The following is a 24,750-nucleotide window of genomic DNA, read 5'->3' on the forward strand; positions in this document are numbered from 1 at the left end:
AGATCATTTACTTAAGAAATGCACTGTAAATTATAATACTTAAAAACTTACATGAGTATATCGAGAAAATAGTTACTTAAAAACTTAAAATTACGAAGTAACTCTTATTGCAACTTTAGAACAACTTTTATAATTTATATACATACATATACATATGTATATGCTACTGTTTTGTTTTTTTGTAATTTATAAGTTAAATTAAATAAAACTATGAATTTACAAATAAGGGCTAGTATATTTATCCGAATAAATCATTTTTAAAAATTTTAATCAAAAGAGTCATTGGAAGTTCGATTCATCAAATAATTTATGACAGTATATTTACTGATACATCATTAGCTAAAACACTGCATGTGATTATGTTTACAAGTGAAATGTATGTTTTTTTTATTAAAACTATAAATTGAACAAATTTTTTAACCAAAGAGTATTCAAATTAAAGAAACAAAAAAAAAAAATAAGCTTAAAATAATGCAATTAGTCGAAGTTTTAAATATTCCCTTATGTATTACTCTCTTTCTCTCCATTTTCATTCAATTCTTCAAGTGTAACTAATTTCATATCTTGCAATTTCCTTTTATCATTTCTCTCTCTTAATCGATTTTCAGCTTCAATTTTACTAGCCTCGCAATCGACTTTATTTTTTTCAATTATTTCATTATCTCTCTCAATATTAATTTGTATAGCATATATAAGAAATTCAATATTTTTTCGAATATTTAATGTTACAATAATACAATAAATTAATCGTTGCAATGAATTACACAATAAACAATAACTTGCACCTTGATCCATATCGAATAATGGTGGACCATCATATTGACAATCATACATAAAATAACCTTTATCAGCTAAACCAAATGCAAGACATCTTTTATCTATTTGTATTATACCATAACGATAATTTTGTTTAAAAAAATACAATATAGATTTACTTAAATTAAAATTATATGAAGTTGAACAGAATAAAATCCCATAAGTGCAACGTTTTATTCCAATATCAAAATTATATTCATTCATTTTAAAATTTTTATTTAAATATTCAATTTCGATTTCAAAATCAGATTCTTTAATATCTTTAAAACTTTCATTATGATAACGATTACCATGAATAACAATTGAATCTAATAAATGGGGATTCCATTCGGTAACACGAAATAAATGTGCAATACAACATGCTATAACATTTATAGCTAAATATTGTTTTCCATGTGATTCTTTGAAAATTATTGATTTTGGATGAATTGTTCCGAAGAGTGAATATAAATCATTTAGAATTTCAATTTCATATTCTTTCATCATATTACCTCTTTCAAATTTTGTAGGATCAAGGCATTTATTTTTACGACTCCATATTGGTATACCTGATGTTATCCATGATAATTTTTCATCTTTGAGACTCGTTAGCTCATTCATATTTTGTGATTTTGTGTTAAACGGAACGATGGGATCATTTAAGAAATTTTTATATTTTGAATTTGATTTAATTTCCCTAAATGAAATTATATCGATATAATATAAATTATAATGAGTTTCCCCAGAGTTGTCACCGTTAACTTTATTAATATGATTTTGGAAATCCTCAAAATTTGGGAATATGAACCAACTTGCTCCATTTAAATTACCATTATTTGTATGAGAATCAATTTTTTTTGTAGAATAAGGATCAAAGAAATAGAAAAATTTGTCGTAATGTAGAGCAAAAGATTTTTGATTAAATTGAAAAATTAAATATTTTCGATTGTTTAAGATATTGCAGAGTATTTTTTTGATATTTGATGTATTTTCGGATTTCTGATGAAGTAGAACAATACAAATATTAAAAATAAAGTTATCAATTTCTAAATTTTTAATAAATCGTTGTTTTTCAATATTCATTATTTTGATTTTGGATGAAAGTACTTTCGATTTATCAATAATTGTATCAATTAATTGAGGGTTCCATTCTTGTATTGGTGTAATAATTGCTTGCAGTATAGCACACACAGATGCAAAGTGACAAACGTTAACCAAATCAAGGCTATCGTCATTATCATTTTCCATTAAGGAATAATTTCCACATATTCTAAATAAATTATCAACAGATTGATGCAACTCTTTGTTGGATGCATTAAAAACTTGTTGTACATACATTGGTGGTGTTTCTTTGATATCTTCACCGGCGTGTTTCTTTAGTGGTCTTTCTTGATACTGAAAAATTTCGAAATTTTTAAAATTCAAATAAAAAAATTTTGAAAAAATAGCAAAAAGTATTAAACTTACTGAGTTGGTATCGGTCTCATTTGGAAATGAAACATGTTTGGGATTTTTTAATTTTTTGAAGGTATTTATTCTTTTTATTTCTAAGTCTTTTAGCTCTTCGACATTTTCTAACTGTTTTTGAATATAGTTCTCTTTGCAGGTTTTTCTAGCACTTTCATCTTTTATTATCATTTGCTCTTTTAATATATTAATTTGATGTGGCGGAATATTGACGTCTGGTGCAAATTTTTGATGTGGTTTAACATTTAAAAGTAAAAATTTCTCTAAACCTTTATCACATGAACCAAACGAAATTCGGTCAACGCATGATTTTAATGTATTAAATCTTAAAATACATGCTTTATTTGTTGTTCCTAATTCACAATCTTTTGGAAATGTAGTTCTAAATCCGAATTCATCGCAAGGTATACCAAAAAATAAATAATATTTATTGCGTCGTCGTATAACTGCACAGCTAAATGAATTTAATAGCAAAATGAATTTGTTGTACACAGAGAGATATTTTTCCAAAATTGTACACAAGTCCTTAATGTAAAACCATCCCAATACTTTTACTGTAGAATTGTACATGTGACACCCTATTTGAATTTCCGGAAAGTTATTGTTTATTAGGGTTGGTAATATTTCGGATTCGTAAAGAAAACTTGATTGTATTTTATCACCAATTTCCATTGCACAATTAACTGTATCTGAATTCCATGTTGAAATTTTATATTTACGCGAACAAATTATTGCACCATATGCACTCGTCAATCCACGTAATAGCATTGAATGTATTTCTTCTGAATTCTCATTACATACTGTAATTTGTTGACCACATATAATAGTAGTTCCATTTAGTAAAGGCATGAAATTTGTTGATAAATTTTCTTCATCAGAATCATATTCTTTACATAGTCTCTCACTTAGTTTAATATTATTTAAATTATTTATAACTTCGCCACGTTTAATTTTAATTTTTAAATCATTTAAAACTGATAAATCAGTAGAAAGTAATACTGCTTTAGCTTTTAGCCCGTTATCATTTAATTTTATTTCATTTTGTATTATAAAAGTATCAACAACAAATAAAATATCGGAGAGAATCGTTTCAGTTACAAATTCTGAATCAGGGGTAGCAACTCGTTCACTTTTATCTATTGATTTTATACTAAAAGATCTTTCTAAAGCTTTATCAAATTCTCTTTGCTGTAATATCATATTTTGTTTTTGTAAAAACTCAAACTCGGAACAGGCACGTCCACATGGATTAATGCTCAGATTTGATAAACATTCCAATGGTACATTAGTTCCTACATCGCCACCAGCCTTTTTTCTACTCAAATCGATCGAATGTTTTAGATTTTTTTTATTTGGGTAGAATATATTTAAATTTTCATAAAAATTACTAGCATTTCCTGATGACTTCAAATATTTATTCATTGTAAGAATATTTACTTTTTGAATAGTGCATCCATGTAAGTGAAAATAACCTTTGGTGATGATTTTCAGGGCATTCATATAAATGATTTTACACATGGATTCAAAATTAATATGAATTTGCAGAATGGCTCCACCTCTTCTGTTTTTTCCTTCAAAAGGTAGACCATTCTTATTTCGTTCCATAGGATCGAAAACATAAAAAAAGTGCTCGTTTTTGAAAATAGCCAAATATGTATTGTCAATTTGTAATATTGCTTCATTGTAATTCTGAAAATATTCAATTAGAGCTCTTCTTAAAGGATTTCGACGATATGACGAAGTATTTTCAATAAAGCCTGATTCAAGATATGGTATTAAAGTGAAATGACCACTATATGCACCAAGAACTAAATTTGATGGTAAGTCTTTGATTTGCACATTTTTTAAATTTCTTGATTTCCGTAAAGTTGAATAATATTGCTGGCCATATTGAATTAAAGCATTTATAGTTCTTGGTTGCCAATGTTGTGCTGGATCAACATAAGAGTAAAGTAAAACTATAGATGCAATTATTATTGATGCATTTTCATCATCGTAATATTTTGGTCTCTTTATACCAATCGTTCCAGTTATAACAGCATAATAACGATTTATTACACAAAATCTCTTCTTAACGTGAAATTTATTATGATCTATATGTTCTTTATTTAAAATTTCATTTACCAATCCTATTCGATATATACGGTATATAAAATTTAAATATTTGGCTGGATATTGTTTCCAACTGTGATAATATATAAGATATATTAAGCCTTCAATTGATTCAACTGTAATTAATGAGGCTTTACCTTTATCCACTTCACGGTTACATTTAAATGAACGACCATTTGGATCAAATATATAAAAAGTTTTTTCAGTTTTCTTAGCAATTAAAATGCATATATCTTTGTGCTGGAAAATAATGTTGGAATAATTTTGAAAAACTAATGTAAAAATTTTGAACAAATTTGTTGATTTATCAAACTTTCCTTCTTTCAATTTTTCAATACTAATTCCTACGTCTTTATCTTCAAAATATTCTAAAATATCAAAATCTCCTTTTGAATTCCGAAATCGTTTTAAGCAACTTCGTTTCCAATGATTTTCACCTTCACTAATGATTTTATTCATGATTTTTGTATCCCAAGTTTTTGGATGATTAGTGAATAAAGTTGCATAAGCAACATAAATTGTTGCTATTGATTTTAATCTACGATTATTTTGAGGGCAATAAATTTCACTTGAAATTACTTTATTAGCAAAAATTGATTTAATTTGTGTACCTTTTTCTAAATAATCTTTACAAGGAATGGAATAAGTTTTAGTCGGACATATATAGGGAATACTTGGTATAAAATCAAGTTCTGAATTAACAGGGATGTACTCATAATCAGGTACTTTAACAAACAAACCATTGTGAACTTGCTTTATATCATACGGCGGACCTGAATCTAAATATTTTTCTAATACCCTAGGATCATAATTATGAAACGGTAATTCTGAAGCTGTTAGAGTTTCATTTAAAAATATACCAGTTCTTGCGTTACGTAAAGCTAAAACACCTTCAATTTGATGTAATTCAGAATGATCACTTGATGTTGGACTAGCCCATAATAACTGTTGCCCATCCTGTTCAAATTTATCTTGTTCAATATCTTCTATGGTAACATTTTTATATTTTTCTAAATCTTCCAAATTAATTAAACTTTGAATTTGTATTTTAGACAACATTGCCGCGGGATTGTTTTTGGCATCATGCTTTAAATTCACTTTTCTAGTCAAATAAAAATAATCAAAAGCTTGTCGATTGTTTTTAATGTAAGACGGCGTTTTTTTAAATCTTCCATAATTCTCAAGTTCTTTCAATTCATCTGTTTTACAATTTTTATTAAAACTCACTTTTGATTGGAAAACTGGCTTGGATTTTGGTTCCGATCCACTAATTTTTGAATATTTTATTGATGGTTGAAGTCTGTTTTTAATGGAAAAATCATTTAATTCGAATTTATTTAAAAAATGTCTGTTAACAAAACATTTGTTTGAATTTTGAAATTGTTTTCCGGACTCTTCATCGAAGGTAGTACTGAAATCATCTTCGTTATCAGCAATGTATGTTGCATATTGGTGCAGGTTTTCATTATCTTCAATGTGTTGTTCCTTTTCAGAAATGGGAATAAATTTTTTACTAAAATTTTTCATTTTCAAAAATTTTGAATAATATTAATTTTTTTTTTATTAATTTTTAAAAATTTTAAATTTTTTTTTATATCTTCAATTAAATTTTGAACATTGACTAATTGAAAAGTTTTAAAATGACTAATATATAATCAAAATATTTTTGTTTTTAGTTTAATAGGAGTATATTGTGCTTTAGAAGAAACTTTCTTATTAAAAAAATGCTGGTGTTATTAACCAACGTAGATTTATTAAATTCCTTAGAGTATCTAATCTTAGGTCGGCATTATAAATAAAAAAAAATTCGTGTCAAGGCCTAATGAATTTTTTGCCGTTAGTTAGCTCATATAAAAGTAATTCATTATAATTTTTGTCTTACATAATTTGTGCCTGAATGGCCTGATTTATTTACCTTTCCATTAAAAAAGTTCGAATTATTTGAAAAACTTATTGAAATTCTATGCGTTCATAATCGTTACGAAGAGTTTACCAAATTTCTAATCAATTCCTTTCACTTCTAAAATTCTAAATTTTATTAATTTGAACATTTATTTAAATTAATCTTAATTTTTCTAATACAAAATTATCATATGTTGGATCTTCATCAATTCTGAAAGTGTTTTAGACATTGACAATTACTATTAGGGAGGTGCCATAGCATTTCGAAAATATTAAAAGGTCAACAAGAAATTTCTTGCAACATAATCCTGTTGAAAAAATTACAAAATTTCGTAAACGATTTTATACATACGGATGTAGTTTTTTTTTTGTATATCCGTAAAACGTATTATTTTTTATTGGGAATATGGTATTGCATCCATATGTTAATAATTATGCAAGTACATAAGAAGCAACTTATAAAATTTCACAATAAAATAAAAAAACAGGAAAAGTGTCAGTTGATAAATATTAAGTTATATAAGTACAATCAGTTATTTTTGTTTACTTATTTTAATATTATAATTATTATTATGAAAATAATCAGTGAATTTCAATTAAAATTAAGAAAAAAAGCCAACATACCATTCATATTAAATATTTTTATATGTACATATATCATGGTAATTATTATAAATTTTAAAAAATATAGCTACAGTTAATATTTTAATTATGTTGATTTTATCAAACGCGGTAATGTCATATTGTCAAATTAATTATAATATGGTGTGTCATAAATTAAACTTATCGCCTTATGTTATATACTATGTACATATGTATTTAAAATTTCTGACATGCTGTATGTCAGTGTCAAAAATGTTCGTTGATAACGTTTATTTATTCATACATATTTTATGTACTTTATATTTACATTTTGGATAAATATTGTTAATTTTGTTTTTATTTTGCATACACAAATTTTATAATTGATTTGCAATTTAAAATAGACAGCAAATATTTCTCACTTAAGGCAAATTGAATTTGGTAATTACCAGAAATATAGCATTATAATATAGAATATAGGCAAATATTTTGTCAGATTCTTTTGACAGGATCAAATGCAATTATGTACCAAATTAGAATTAAAATAATTAAATATTATTTAATGATTTCGTATGATTTGATTAAAATTAATGGAAGTTTGACGCGTGTAAATGTTCATTATTTTTTATTTGATTTTTGCAAATTTTGTTTAAACCATAATCTTTCTGTAGTTTCTTAGTTTCGAAACTCTAAATTAAATTACAAGTGAATTCGATATTAATTGGTAATATGAAATTAAGTTCTGTGACCACTGCATGTACCAATATGACCTTAAATGCTTATACAAATACGATTGTCTTGTAGAGTAAATTTGACAGTTTGGTATTATGTATGGCGGTTTCATTTATTTTTTTTTTTTTGTAAATTCAATTAAAACTTGATGAAAAAAATATATACATATATATGATAAATACGCTATGTTATTAAATGTACAAAAAAAAATTTTTTTTAACAGTTTGACACTTTAAAAAGTGAAAACACAGCGTAAAAAAGAATTAGCGAATTAGCAAAAATTTCACATACACACTAGTTGAGATTCAACTAATTGACAAATTGACGGATTCAACACACATAACTAGTGTATAGACTTTAATAAATATTTTATGAATGAATCAAACATTTAAATTTTACTAAAATAAAGGTTTTCCAAAGAGTTTTGTTCAAATTTTATTGTAGCATTCATTTTACAAAATATTATTTACCGACTTACTTCCAAATGTAGAATTCATGATGACTGCATTTAATTCAATAACACGGGTACAATCATTATTTTTTTTTTCTCTTTCATTTGCAAAAGTTCTCCCTAAATTTTTTTTTTTTAAATTCCAAAAAATCTTAAAAAAATAACCATATAAATTGCAAATAAAAACGCCACACTCACAAGCACCCTAGATTAATATTTACATGTAAATTATTATTGTATATTTTATGCGGCAGACCGATGTTTTAACAAATGAAATAATATGAAATTAAAACCAGTTGATGTGGAAAATATGAACACAAAAATATTTTCCGAAAAAAAACATTAAAAAAAAAAATAGCAAAATTCAAAACAACAAAAAAATGAAGAGAAAAATTTAAATTTATTTTTAGTACGTATCCTTTAAAGGACTTTAAGGTTTTTTTGTCAAAATGTTGCTATCATACAATAACTTTTCCTCTAGTATAAATTTAAAAATAATTACATAACAGTTTATCCTTTTGTTCTTTGTTTTATGTTTTTATCTGTCATCAGATAGGACAGCACACGCATTATAAAATAGAGTGTCAACATATTGTTTTTATATTGTATGTTAGTTTATAATTATGCTCATACATACTTATACATATTATGCAAGTACACTTGTTTTCTTAATATTTGTAAATACAATAACAGTAAATGAAATTATTCGGTCCTAACATACTTTTTGTAATTTCGCTATATTTACGGTATTGTTTTTATTTATAAAAGCTGAGAAAACATACGTTTAGTTAAGATAAACATATGTACATACTCGTACAATGTGTTATAAAATAAATTTTCAGTTACAAATAAAAAAATCAAGTTGTTCTATATTGTTAGATATATGTATACAGGGTGTTTCACATAAGGTGGCAAATAATTTCAAGAATAATTCTTGGATCAATTTTCAGCAAAAAATTGTATGGATGAGATGCAGATATATCCGTTTTCGAGTTACAACCTGTTGAAAAAGTAGCAGATTTTTTCCGCATATAAAAAAAAAATGGTTATAACTTCGGAACAATGTAAAGTAAAGTAACAATCGGGGCCTTGTTTTACAGATAATTTATTGTTCTTTATTTTCCATCTTTTAATCAATTTGATTTGAGAATTTTTATTTTTTTTTTTTCGGCATTTTTAAAAAGCACGAAACTTCTCGAAAATTTGTTAATCCATATACGATTTCCCTCTCTCTCATAGTTTTGCCTGTAAAACATGCGAAAAATGCATAGTTCAAACATTTCATACAAATTCCTTATTAAACAACTTAACTACAAATATTTAGTGTACGTTATGTTTGTATGAAATATAAAGCATCCTGTATAAACTTCTATGTATTAACTGAAAATGTTATACAGAAGAAAATATTCTATGATTTACGTAGACGGTATGAAAATAAACCCAGAAAAAATGAAATTAAATAAAAAATTTTAAAATGAAAAATTCTTTGAAAAAAAAAAAAAAAATCTACTAAAATTTACGTTTAATGAAAAAGCTTTGAAAATTTACGCTAAATAAAACAATATTTAAAAGACTTCGTATAGTTCATACTTACATTCATACAGAAGTCAGGAGAGTAAAGAACAAGAATAAGAATATTGTGAATTTTATTTTTTCACAATTTTCATATTTAACTTATGATGATATATAATGCGATGTTTTATAGGACTACTATGAAAATGTCGCAAAAGTACCGCCACAATGTCGGCAGACAACACTATAACGTGTAATATGTGCTTTGAATATTGATGATTTTTTCTTTTCATATTGAATAACCAAAAGAAAAATATATGTTTGAAGTTCTCATTCATAGTAATCGAGTAGAATTGTAAAAAAAATTAAATTTAGTTTTTATAGAAATTTTTAATATTTATAACATAACTATAGGCGGAACACATATTTTTTGTTCAAAATCTAAATTAATAAGGTACTCTTTCTAAGATGCTAGATTCATTGAATAGCCGATAAAATATTACCTGTGTGTCATTACAACATGTTCATCAATTTATTTTCAAATTAATAATACCATACTGTGTTTGGAAGTTAAGAATACTAATGGCAACGTACCGTTTATATAAATGACAAAATCTAATATTAAATATTTGTTGACTGTTTACTTATCAGAGTGAAATAATCAGAAATAGAGCTCAGATTTTTTTTGCTTTTAGAGAGAGATGAGACTAAATTTCTATTATTTTCTTTGAGGCAAAGTCTGATATCAAACAGTTCGACTCAGAATGAAAGTCGTATTTGTAAACATTTCATTCTAATATACAAAGTTAGATTCGTCTTTAAACTGTTGTTTAGGCGATAAATTTGCAAATATTTTTAATATGAAAAATCTTCGTTTTTACTCATTGTGCAACAATTTAATACTTATTCAGACTGATTTAATTTGTTTTACTCCTTTTCTATTACAAAAATATTTTATACAAAATTGCGTAAGTAAAAAGTATATTATGGTAAATTGACAATTTCATAAAAGTAAATCTGTTAAATAATAATGATTATACGTTTTTATGTTTTACGCCCAAATATAAAAAAAAGAAAATTGGTAATGGCGGAAAATGAATTTGCGAAAATAATGTTTTGCTATACTTAAATTCTTTTCTTCTTTAATAAATAAACGCCTGGTTATAAATGGTTAATAGAAAAGGTATTATAGTAATTTTAGAATGTTTATAATATAAAATTTTTAATATGAATTAAGATTATTACAGGACGAGAAGGATTTCATTAAGTCGGTACTCTTAGTTCCCTTTATTTGGTAAAAAAAATAATAAATAATAAAATATTTTTCTCCGGATTATTGCTTTGTCATAATAAAGCTTAAAAATTGAAAAGTTTGAAGAATTATGCAGTTTAAGTCATCATGAAATCATAACAATTTTTATTAAAATTTTACTAAAATTTTAATTTTCGTAAAATACTGTGAATAAGTATTATAAAATAATGAGTATTGCAATTTATTGTTAGTTCTAACTCAAAATACCATAAGAATAAAAAAAAAATATTAATTTTCAAGAACAACTCTTAAATGTCCGAAACAAATCGATCACAATTTACAAGATAAGTCGACAAGTAAAGTTCAATATTATTCTTAGCTTTCCCGAAAAACTTTACCCTTCAATATATTTGTAACTTATTGAGCGTAGAGTAAATTATTTTCTAATATCTCATAATTCATCTCATACAAAGATTATTTTTTAAAACATACATACATACAAATATATAAAAGGATATTGTTTTTGTGGAAGGATATTAAATGTATCAAATTCTACTTATGTATGCATTTATATATACATACATACGTACATAATATATGGAAGTGTAAAGCTGTGTACGTTAGTATCTCATCTTCTACTCTTTTTTTTTTTTTGTTGATTTCCTCTCATAATAAACTTTTTAATAAAAGAATTTCCTCATTTTATTTTAGAAAATATAAAAAAGAAAAGTTACAACGTCATAGTATTTGATGACATTTTTAAAATTTATATATGGAAAAATTCTTCAAATTCCTTTTATATTTCATAGCACAATTTTTCTTTTGTTTCATTATTTATATACTATATGGAATTCTTTTAAAAAAAAATATTTTTTATATTAAATTAAGGTGGATAAATTTATGTTCTTTCTTCCCTCTAAAAATTCCATTGCTTCTCATGTTATAATAATTAAAGACAAAGAGATTATAAAAAAAAAAAATTTAAAAAATCACAAAAATTTATGAACATGAGATGGAAACATTAATTCTATGTAAATTATTTCAAAAGGGGTTTACCATTTTGTAATTGCCAGAGAATTTTGTAGAAGAATTTATTGGCAAAAGTTTTATATAAGAAATGCAACAATTTACAAAATAAATTTGTTTTTCTCTTCATTATAGTGAATATCTCAATTTCATATTAAAATCAATACGATTTGACATAAAAGTTGGACATAAATAGCAAATAACAGCTTTGACAACATAAAACATGTTAAAATCAAAAACTTTCAAAAATTAATTTAAGTAACATATTAATTATGTATTATACTGTCATTTCAAAGTTCAACTTGTTCCTTTAACACCTTGTGTTGTTAGTAAACTAGTTGAGCAACAATTTACCCATAAATTTTGTTAAAGAAAATATTAAAAAAATTTAATTTTTGTGAATACTCGTATAGCTTTAAATGTTGTATAGAACTGAAAAAAAAAACATTTTAAAATAATGTTGAAGTATGTGAATGGTTATGTTGATCAATGTGTTTTTCAATGTGTTGAAGCACCAATTTGAATTTGTTGATTGTTGATCGACACCATCAAATTTTAAATTATGTCAAAGTTGTTTGTTTTAAAAAATCTAGCAAAATTGCCATAAAAAAAAATGAAATATTAAATGAAAATATCAGCAAAATTTTCATAATTAAAAATGCGCCTATTTTTTTCAAATTTTAAAATTTTTCTAAATTCGATAAACAAATAATTTTTAATGAAATTTTATTTTAAAATCAATAATGTGGTGCTCTTTAACTAAATCATGTTTACTTAAAAAAATATATGTGGAAACCAATTTTCTTTTATTATCCATTAGGTCATAAATTTTACAATCACTTATTATTCTTAAAATAAGCTTGTTAATACTACATAAATGCATGTTTGTACATGTGACTGACATGTTTATATTAAATTTTTGTTGATATTTTTTATTAAAATCTCTTAAATATAGAACACAAAGGAAATCAAGTTTGAAAGGATTTTTTTTTTTAAAGATTTGCCATAAAAATTTGGGGAAAAAAAAAATCATACACATATAGCGTTAAATGGTTTTTTAATAGTTTTAAAATTGAAGCAATAAAAGAATAAAATCATAAATTTTGATTTTTTTTTGGAACTCTTACATACATGCATACTTATCTTGCCTGTTAAAATGAAGTTTAGCTCAAATTTTTTGTTTCAAAAATAAAAATTTTGTTTACGCGTTTGTAATGCTGATATAATTACAGAGAGGGTTTCAGTGATCGAAGCCACAGTCGGACATAATTACACAATTACATAATAATTTAAGAGCTAATTCAATATTTTTTTAATTTTAGTCCCTTTTCACTTTTCGTGGGAGAATAAGGGTTTCAAGTAGTTTCATAAAAATACCAAATGAATGAACATTTTTATTACGAAAGTTCTAAGCTTGCCATATATTTTTTAAAGTTTCCTAAAGTGACACCGCAAAATTAAATATTTTATTATTTTCAGTTCAAAGAAAAATAAATTTAAATTTTTTAATCGTAATAACAAAATTTAAAAGAAACTTATTTTAATAGATTATGTAAATCCGACATATTTTTTTTTAAGTACAAAATAGTTTCCGCAGTAGTAAAATATGAACTGAATTGTTGCTCGCACATCTTAAAAATTTTAACATGCAGTTGTAGTTATAGAATAAACTGCAAGAATAGTATTGCATTATCAAACACATTTTTTGACAGCACATGCAGTACTTTATTGTCAAACATTGAACACATTTAGTATTTAATAAGAACCGAATTATCAAAAACGCAGTCAGTCAGCAGAAGGTTTAATTCTACATTTTGTATAACAAATATTTTTTCTATGCTTAATATTAAAGAAGGTACTTAAGATAGTTGATCAACTATCTTAAGATTTCTTCGAATTTTCATTTTTTCCAAATAAATTATACATAATATATCAAAACGTTTTATGACCTTTTAAAGAATTTATAAAAAAAAAAATTTACGAAAAGGGAAAAAATAAAAGCTACAAACAAAATATTTATAAAAATGTTCTAAAAATTTATAAAAATGGAACAAAGTGAAAGAAATCCGTGAATTGATTGATTTATGAAGTAATTTGAACCAATTTTACATTGGTGTGTAATACGCTTAACCATGCCATAAATTTTAAGTTTTTTTTTTATTTTAATGTTGTTTCCCTTGGTTTTCCGTTTCTTTTTTTTTTTTAAAGTTTATTAATAAAAATGTTATATGATGAAAGTTTTGGGGAAAAATATTTATTATATATGAATATATATATGTATGTATATTTTTAGAATTTGTCACCTACATATTATATTTATAAATGTTTAAACTGATTTTTTTTTAAAATACAATTTATCATGACTATTCTGGCTTATATATTAATATTGCAATAGTTTTGTTGGCTGTCATGCTTAATTGTGTTATTCATTTAAATTCGCGATTATTATAAAAAATACAAAAATAACCTAAAACTTTTATTAAACATAAATTTTGATTATATACACATATATATATATGTATATGAAACTAGGTATCTTTCTCTTTATAAAAATGCTGGTTCAATAGTAAGATGTTTTCATAAACGCAATACTGCAAAACAATAACTATAAAACACACAATAATGCAAAAATATAACAATAACGGTGAATGTTGCATATTTTTGACTAAATTTTATGTAAAAAAAAAAAAAAAAATTGAATAATTTTTATGTTCTACTAATGAGAAATGAGCTACGTTTTACGTACCCTGACATAGAACTCTTCTTCCAACGAACTCACTATCTAAATTTAAATTAATAAATTAAGTACCTACTTACCACTTTTCGCGTGTTCCACTTGTTCTCGAATCTTGAATTCTTCATCATTCACATAATATGCAGATTAATTTTTATGTTCATATAAAATACGTATTACTTTTGTATATGTTAGTTGCAATTTTATTAAAAATTTTAAGTAGATTTTAACCTTTCCTACAACCAAAGGTTTTCTTGGGCTTCCTTATATGCATCTAGTAATCTGGCTGCCTTTCAGTTCCACAACTTTTTCATACTTATACTTGTTAATTTTTTTCATCAATTTTTTTTTTAAAAACATCTTATTAATTGATTTTTTCTTTTTCTTTTTTACAGGTAAGTCTCAACTTGTTATTTCTGGCTTGATTCATCATGACTATTAATTAAAAAAAAGTATATTTTGTATCAACGCTTGCTTATTGCTCACTTCATAGCATATGGGAGTTAATTAATTTGTATGATGGCATGTTGGTAAATTGATATTTAAAGAAAATTGTATTTAAAAAAATTCATATTATGGTGTTCGTTGTATTCTTTTAATTCATTTGACCTTATTTAATTAAACTTTTAATAATTTTTATAAAGAGTTTAAGGTTTACTAAATAAATATATATGTATAATAAAAAATTTTTAAATTTTAACCAATAATCATTTCTGTGGATACTTTTTTACCCTGAAAATTATTATTAAATTACAATACACATATTAATGACATAAATTATAAAGTAATTTTTACAGTCTTATTCATTTTTTTATTAATTATTTTATAAAACAAAAAAAAAAAGTGCAATATAATCCTGGTATGAAATTTAATTCTTAACAAAATTCAGTTAACAAGTAAAAAATTTAAATGAGAATAAGTACACGATATTTTCATTAACATCAAAGTTCATTCTTTCTTTTTGTTGTAGCGGTAATGATGATGACAACAAAAAATGATGATCCTCTTCACTCCCATATCATATTCGGAATTTCATTATAATTTTAATAAAGTTTAGAATATGTATTTTAATAACTACATGATATATTTTTATATACCCTTAGTATATCAGCTAAGTTACTTGGATTTTAACACATTCATTGTTCGTATATCTTATATGCCTATGTTTATGTGAATGTAGAAATATAGTACAAGCATTCAGAAAAAACCGATATGTATGTTCAAAACAACCAAACTTTTTGAATTTTTTTTTTCTTTGTTCTTTTTGTCATTCCTAAAATTGAATAAAATTAGCGGACCGTGATACCTTCATTATAATGCCATAACATGTTGTGAATTGAATTGATATAGGATTAGGTTGCTCAAAAATATTTTGTACCATAATATTTAAATATATATGTATGGTGTTATATAACATAAGTTTCTGTATTGTATGTATATTGTAAATATGGGATATAGATGTGAAAAAGTAGACATTTCATTCAAGTTTTTTTATTTTACTCCTTTTAGTTTATGACTTTTATACAAAGACTTCAATTTCGTTTCAATTATAGTGAGTCCCAAGCTATTATAAAATATTGTTAAACAATATTCTTCTCTATATCAACGCGGAAATTTGACTATGCTCTTTAATTATAGTTTTTAAAGTTTATAATGTTGAACTGTTCAATGCTGTTTATTATGAAAAACTTCGAATATTAAGTGATGTTTGGTCGATTGATATTAAGCCTATTTTAGGTTACTTTTAATAATATGTCCGCTAAATCTTTGAAATCAAACCTAAAACGATAATAAGCATTTTACAATTGCAAAACATATCAAAATATCAATTTAAACAGCTAGGTTACCACATTTGATTTTTATATTTGTATGATATTGTAAATTTCTCTACCATACCTTCCTTTTACATCTTTTATTAAATCCAATCCTATCTAATGTTGTTGTAAGATCCGCTTAATATAAATTGTTCGCAGTCATGTACTCAAAACTTTTAATTTTTCTTCGTTCTTTTCACCCATTTTACTTCTTATAATCGCTCCATCAGTTTAGTTTTTGTTGATTTTTTTATTTAGACAAAATTTGTTTCAATCAATGTTTTTAATTTGTATATACATATTTCGGCATCTCTGTTTCAAAAATGCTTTGTATATCAAGCGTGGTGCTGTTTTGACACTGCTACAACTTTTGTTTCGTCTTATTGATGCGATTGATAATACGTTCATTCCATTCTTAATTATGGTGTCCTTTTTTTTCCATCGATGTGTACAGACTTCTGTGAATCACCATTCTGCTTCCCTTTTAATATCAAACCAAATTATCATTATTATACTTACATTAAAAATTTTTATAATATTTATGTATTCTCTTCCGAATTTTTACAAAAAACAAAATAATTTCATTATTTATCTTATGCTTGTTGGGATTAACTATAAACATTTCCTGGTTACTTTATTTTATTCTAAAACATATCATGTGTCATTCTAAATATAACGCGTTATACACTCGAAGTTCTTTATCAAAATGTAGGAGCATATACGGTGTTGACATTCAATTAGTTGAACTAAAAATTGAATTAGTATAGGAAAAAAATGTTGATGCTGTTGTTCTACAACTTGATATAGGTTTTTTTTTTGTTATGTAAAATAGTTTTAAATTCTCCTTTTTCTTCTGATTTTGTTGTTGTTGTTCTTCTACTTGCTTCTATTTAAAAAAGAATGTTGTTAAGAATGTTGTAGGCTGCATAAACTGTTAACAATATCATAAATTTTTTGTTCAACATGTTTTTCATTCTTAACATTTTTAGCAAAGTTCTTGTTACTTCTTTAACTACTTACTTGAATGGAAGTTATTTTTAAAAACATAATGTTTTTCTTTAATGGACTTTTATTTTTTTTTCTGATATGCTGAAAATAAAGTAACAAAATTTAAATATGCTGGTAAAATGATATTTTTAATGTTGTAATTTATAAAAAAAAAATTTTTCTTTCAAAATATTTACAAACAACCGGGATTTTTTTTGTGCTATCTACTGCTCTTAGGTAGGTTTTGCTGAAATTGAAACCTTGTTATATCGTAATTTGTTTTTGTTATCATTAGTTAGGTTATGTATAATGATACGTATTTGAATTTTGAAGGACTTTGAAGAGAATTTTCAGGAAAGTTTCCAGTTTCTTTAATTTTTTTTTGAATGATATAGAAAAATGTTGATAATTCTTTTGTGCTACGTGTTTTTTGTACTTCCTTTTTGAAGATCATGGTTATTTTCATATTCAATTTCAAGGTTATATTGAGTTATTAAATTTTTTTTAATGCTCAATTAAAAATGGAATAGAAAATTTTTAGAGAAGAAATTTGTAATTTAAAATATTTTTGTAAGCATGAAATTTTTTTATAATTTTTTAAAGATATCGAGAAATAAATAAGAGTAGTGAATTAAAATTTTGTTGAGATGGATTAGAGCATTAAATTTGATGTTTATTCCGCATTTTAAATTGTAGATTTATGGTAGTAATTTAAATAAATCGTTAATATTTATTATTGAAAGGTTATAAAGTTTAATGACTTAAGTGCAATGTAAGTAAGCATTTACATATGTAAGAAGGTTAAAGATTTCTGGAAAAATATTGAAGCATTAAATCTAAAGACGCATATAAGAGCATGCTTCATGCCTTAAAATACGCACGAATAAAAAAATATTGTTTTAGTTCGGAAACAAAGTATTGCCAAATACAAAAGTTTTGACAAATTCAATTCAACTCTCTTAAAATTTAAAGTTTTTTTTTTTTGCTAATAAGGAAATTACGGCTCGGAATATCGATATGAACTTAATGAATCGACGTAAGTACATACATTGCTGACTAAGTACAGTTTTGTAAAGTAGCCGTAAATTACGTTTTAAAATATTTTATAAAAATAGCCTAGTTTTTCACTACAACAAAAACATATTCGTAAGTCATAATTATTGCTTATAATTTTTAAATTTTGCTTATGTCTACGACTTATGATTATGATCATGAATCTAAGTATGTCAACATGTTAATCTTTATTTGAATATTTTGAATATTTTATTATTAAACCATTTTACCGCCCAATTAAAACTCATATTGACGTACCATTTTCAATAATTCTAAGAAAAATCAAAAAATATTTGATTTTTGTCTTCCCTTTGTTTTTAATTTTTTCCATAGTTTCTGTTTCTTTTCTTATTTTCCTGCTGAATATTTTATTGAATGATGCTAAAAATTCCCGTTACATAACATTTTTATTATTTTCATGTTTTTCTATTTTAGCTTAATTTTTCTCTTATTTTTTATCATAAATACAAGATCTGAAAAAAAAAAATAATAATAATAATAAAAAGAAAAGAAAATACATGTAGATGAAAAAGTTCTTGTAACGTCAAAATCAAAACAAGCCAAATACAGCATTTATATGTAGTAATTTATGTTGGGTATGTAGGTATGATGTGTTTAAATATGTACCTTCATACTCAACAGAAAATTAGCTGTATGTACATATCATTATCATGTCAGTAAAATTATTAAAAACTTATTTACATATTATGTACTTACATTGTGTAAGTACATTTAAATTTTATTTCAAAAATATCTAGGTATCTAGTTTAATTACTAATTACAAAAGTCTAATTATGCATAAATACTTCTTTACACAAATCGTTAGTTTTATATACATACATATAATTGCATTGTGTAGTTTAAGATCTGTATTATATATACTATAAGTACTATAGAAATTTTCTACATAACATTCACAATTATTGTGATTATTGTGAATATTGTATAATATTAAATATGAATACATGAGTATACATAGTACCTAAACTATAAATGAGCACATTATCAATTTTTCTCTTGTGTTTTATTATTTAAACACATCATTATTTTTGCTTTTCTGAACCCGCCCGATTTAACCTCAATTTCTCACCTATAACAATTGTACTACGCTTTATTTCAATCAATATCAATTCTATTTAGAACATTATTTTTGTCCCTTTACTTATTCTATTTTTTATTCTCATCGTATAATAATTATTATTAGTGTTGATTATTTTTCATTCTTACTCAATATTATAAAAGTACAAAATTTTCTTCTCAGTTATAAAGGGGAAAAAAATAGAATGGATGGAAATCAAGACAATAAAATCAAAGTAAAATTTTTGAAGCAATAAAAAGCGTGTGCCGTTGCCATATTTTGGCGTTTATGTCATTCCTTTGACGTTAATCGTTGAACGTAGAACATTTTTCGTTTCAAAAAAATAATCCACACTTCTAAGACAATTGTTGTATGTACTTTGTAGTATATATGTATACATTAAACGTAACGACACAACAATTAAAATAATGAATACAAATGAGTTAAAAAACAGAAAAATGAAAAAAAAAGAGTGGTAAAACATTTGAATACAAAATGATTGAAGAAACCAAAAAAAACAAAATTTATTACAAAAAAAAATTGTTTGCAAGTAAAGCAAAAAAAAATTTTATAAAAGAACAAAAACTATAAAATGTTGAGTTAAAAATTTGCTTTATTTCCCTTTTCTTTTTTAATTTTCTTGTTTTGTTAAAACAACAACATAATCTTTAAAATAAAGATCTAGATTGTAAGTACTAAATTTATTAAGAAAGAACAGGTTCTTCTGAAAACGCAGTATGCGTACGCATTTCTAACTTAAAACTAAAAAAACTTTTTCGCATTGATTGACAACTGCAAAAAATTGTCATTTGTTTTGTCGTAGTAAAAAAGTTCTTGCAAATCTTTATCTAAGTCATATTTGAAAATGCAGTTCTACCAATAGTACAAAATTGAAGTTGTTATTTTTTAGACATAAAAAATGGATTTAAGGAAAAAATTAATTAAAAATTATAAATTCGAATATCTTACAGAAGCAAATCGAGATAAGAGTTTAAACTTACGCTAATAAATCTTCTATATCATCATCGTCCATCTTGCTTAATATTCAATTTAAGTTAGCGCAGTTAGAAAATTAAAAATGCGATGTTGCGTGAAGTTTCTGAAATATCTTAATTGCAGTTGTAGTTTTCAAAATGGCTGCTACTGCAGTTCTGAATTTTTAAAAACACTGCTTTGTAGTTGAAGCAGTTCTTATTAAACAAATGTGCTGCAATTTAGTACTAAGTTAGAACTGCATTTTCAGAAAGACCTAACATTGCTCTTATTTTTTTTTCTGAATGTGGCCATCCAGTTTTGCTAATGTATTATGTATGTATATACATGTATGAATACATAAGTATCTGCTCGTGTGCATAAACGTTTAAAGATGGCATCTTTTGTCATCAAAAGAATTTTGCGGTTCTTCATTTATGGAAAATGTTTGATTATTTTTCTGTTTTTTCTTAAAGAATATAAAGTTCAAGTTTTGACATATGCATTCTAAACTATTGTTATATGTGTAAATACATATCGTAAAGGGTTAATGCAATTTTGCGGTTTTAAATTCCCGTATTTAATTGAGTATATAGAAATTTCCCTAGAAAATTGAAATTAACCATAGAAATGCTGTTATATTTTCTTTTGCCGTGTGAACTCTTTGTTTCGTATAATTGACATTTTTAAAGAGTTATTACTCTTAATATCTACTTTGGCATGTAAATAAAAAAGTTGTTGAATTGGATGGTGATTACAAACTTAAATAAATAAGAATTAAGAAACAAACCATTAAATATTTTGTGGCTCAAAAAAAGGACACAATTTAATATATGCATATGCATGAACCCAAAAATATCAGAAACTTTATTAAAACTACTTTTTTTTTTGTAAATATTCGAATACGAAAAAATACATATTTTCTGCGAAATATTCGAAATTTAAAATTTGAGTATAAACCACCAAATTTTTATTGTTTTCAATTCGATCGATAATAATGTTGATACTACAAGATTTTCGACTCTCTAAGACTAAAACTTGGGTTTTATATTATTGCATTTAAATGATTAAGTTATTCACTTTCAAAATAGTTGATTCAACTGTCACAAGTTCTAAAATAATAAACTTGCGTACATACATACGTACATATATTAAAAATTTAAATGACAACTTAATGCATTTTTAATTCAAATTAAAGAAAAAATTATTGTTAAATTTTTATTGCAAAATTAAATAGGTATATACCTGTATACAAAATTTTACTGTTATCTCATGGTTAAAAGTGAATGCAGAACTCATTTCTATCTTGAGTACAATAGGAAACAATGATTTGCAGTTTATAGAATTATTTAGTTAAGCATAAAAACAAATGTATATACATATATGTATGTATGAATATAAGTCTTCAGGATTCTTAGTGTACATACATACATTCTTATTATAAAACTTACAAATGTACATATGTAAAGCTAAAATTTACCTTGTTTTATAAAACTAAAGCAGAAGAAAAAATATTAAAACTCTTAAATTTCAAAATGTTAAACAGTATCTTGTACGATATACTACACACTATGTACATAATACATTATGTACATAAGTAGTGTAATAAAATACAATAAAATAAAAAAAATAAAAACAGGCCAAGAGCAAAATAATAACATTTATAATAAGATTTTGTAATATTTTTAGTGTGGACTTATTAATGCGTCTTTTTATTGTTGGTTTACTAAGTATACCATGAAAATGGAAATAATGACTTTGATGAACAAAACGTTTTATGAGGCCAAGTGTAGATATAAGTGTGCACTTAAGAGTTCATTTTTTTTCTTTTTCCATCTGTTTTTAAGTGTTTTACTTTACTTTTGTTTTTGTTTCATTATTTTTTTTATTACAACAATAATTTTATAGATTAATTTTAAATTCGAAAAGACTAAATTTTTTTATTGAAATATGTAAAAAAAAAAAAACAATTATTTTACTACATTTCAATTTGTAATTTTTACCATCATTAAAAATGAAAAAAAAAAAAGAAGTCGCGAATTGGTATTGCTATATTTTTTATGATCTTTCTACTTAAATAATTTTATTTTTCATTTTTTTATGAATACTTAGTGGAAATAATATTATAACGATAAGTGTATTAATGATCATTGAGGCAACTATAAACAGCTTATAGTTGCAAGCTGCGAGAGCAAGTGTAAAATCGCAAAAAAGTTACTTAAAAAAAATTTTATAAACTAGAAGTACCTACTTAGAAAATTCAAAGGTGTCAAACAGTCCCGATTTGTGCATATGATAGACTACCTATATTGTTCCGAAACCAATTATCATCGTTAAACCTCTTCCATTTTACTGCAACGTCTGATTTCTTCAAAAGCGAAGTAAGCAAGATGAAAAAGTTTTCCATGAGTATGGTGTGGCGAATCATAAATTCTGATCCATCGCGAACTTTTATAAACACAAAATAGCTCGGACTTTCAAACGTTTCATTCTGACACCCTTATATTCAAATATTCTTAAAACGCATAACCAAAGTTATTATTTTGAGACAAACGTTAATGATAATTATTGTCGAATGTCGATGATAAGTTCTATCAACTTGAAATTTAATTTCGTTGTTTTTCTTTTTAATCTTTTACTTATACTTTTGATTTGTTAAGTAATTCGAAGTGGCATCAAGTAAAAATAATAATATGTGATGCATGTAAATATGTTATGAAAATAGAAAACATGTTTATTAAAAGTCGATACTTCGAGCATATACTAATTAAAATCATAAAAAATTGAAATTGCGCTGTGCACTGTGCCTATTAAATGCATTTTACATAAACTCGGATGATATTACTTTATTAAAAATATGTGTTGGTCTTCTATAAAGACATAATTACATTTATGGAATCTTCGATTTTACTTTATCATACAAAAAGTTCATTCAATATTTAAAATATATAAGAATTTAAATGATAAAATTGTAACTTTTGCACATTATATGAGTGCTACTTAATGTTAAAAAAGTATTTACGAATAAATTTAAATTTTTAATACATTATTGAAAGAGAAAGAACGAAAATTATTTTAGGAATATTGCGAGAAAAGAAAAATTGTGAAAAGTCAATAAATTTTTTGTTTTTTATATTTTTGATTCTTAGTTTTTGCATAAACGCTAAGTGCCTATAGATTTAAAATGTAATTAAAAAAAGGATTTATAGTGCAGTTAAAATTATGTACAGATTATAAATTAATTTGCAATTTTGTAATAATAAATAGATAAAGAAGAGTGTTAATGAGTGTTAATGTTTTTTTACTGAAGCAATGGCTGACTAGATTATGTAGATGCGGCTACTAAAGTATATCTTTAGGGTAGGTAGGATCGTTATGATATCGCTGGATCTTCATATCTCTGCCCTCACCTGTACAAGCCCGGTTCCATCATAAGCCTATCTTTTAAATACTTAGGTCCCTGAAATTTACATTCGCCAAGTCCGTAGCTCGCAGAAAGAAATACAGCTCTTGCAGAGATCGTTAGCGGGGTGTTCTATTCTTCTGATGTGTCTACCAATCAGGTAGTGCCCAGTTATATCACAGGTGTGGTGTCACACCAGAGGAGAGACATCAGATCGATCATGCGACGAAATTTTCTGGTATTTCTGGTACGGCCGCATATTGTTTCATTTTCCCATAGTAAAACTCATTTTAGTAAGGCTCATTAAAGTTGTTGTACCGTAATGCACAGTGGTTTTTCGACTCACCTGTGTTAAATTTTTTCTCGTATCTACTGGATCAATTTCATATTTTTTAGGTAATTCAGTTATCAAATGAATACTTGATTTTTTCTGCTTCATTGGGAATTAATGGTGAGACATTTTTAAATACTCCAACAACTGCATATAATTTTTTTTTAGTTCTCACGTGTGAATATTCCATTTTAGCTGAAAATCAATCCATAAAACAAGATATTCATATTTTGTTACCTGATGAAGAACTTGATAGACTCAGGATTTGTGCTTAAAATAATATATCTATCTGCAAATAGAAAAATATAAATCGCAGTTTTTGTACTCAATTTCCTTATTTATAAATTCTTAATTTAGAAATTTGTAATTACAAGTGCAACCGCGAAATCATTTGTACAATTAGTTCTTAAAAGCTTAATCTTATTCAAAATTACTCTGAATAGAAAGAAACCAGATTTTACTTCTCTTCCAGTTCCTTCTCATTTAGTTTTTGCAGTTGTACGGAAAACTGGTGTGGGTAGCATTTTCCGAAAATCTTCAACATGTA

The 24,750-nt window shown here is 24.9% G+C and overlaps 1 protein-coding gene across 1 annotated transcript; it reads right to left on the reverse strand.

Annotated features, from left to right (window-relative positions):
- Positions 1–681: 681 nt before the first annotated feature.
- LOC129608374 (uncharacterized) lies at positions 682–20,530 on the reverse strand (the record flags this gene model as incomplete). The annotated part of the gene is made up of 11 exons (XM_055519857.1): positions 20,499–20,530; positions 5,768–5,887; positions 5,409–5,674; positions 4,387–5,360; positions 3,668–4,332; positions 3,361–3,577; positions 2,801–3,162; positions 2,532–2,716; positions 2,263–2,477; positions 1,903–2,190; positions 682–1,407 (listed from the first exon to the last, which is right to left on the reverse strand). Coding segments are annotated over exons 1-11 (4,050 nt in total), but the record flags the coding sequence as incomplete, so codon positions are not given.
- Between the last annotated feature and the right edge of the window lie 4,220 nt (positions 20,531–24,750).

This window comes from Condylostylus longicornis, unplaced genomic scaffold, assembly GCF_029603195.1.
Source record: "Condylostylus longicornis isolate FDR11 unplaced genomic scaffold, ASM2960319v2 ptg000031l, whole genome shotgun sequence".
Classification (NCBI taxonomy): domain Eukaryota; kingdom Metazoa; phylum Arthropoda; class Insecta; order Diptera; family Dolichopodidae; genus Condylostylus; species Condylostylus longicornis.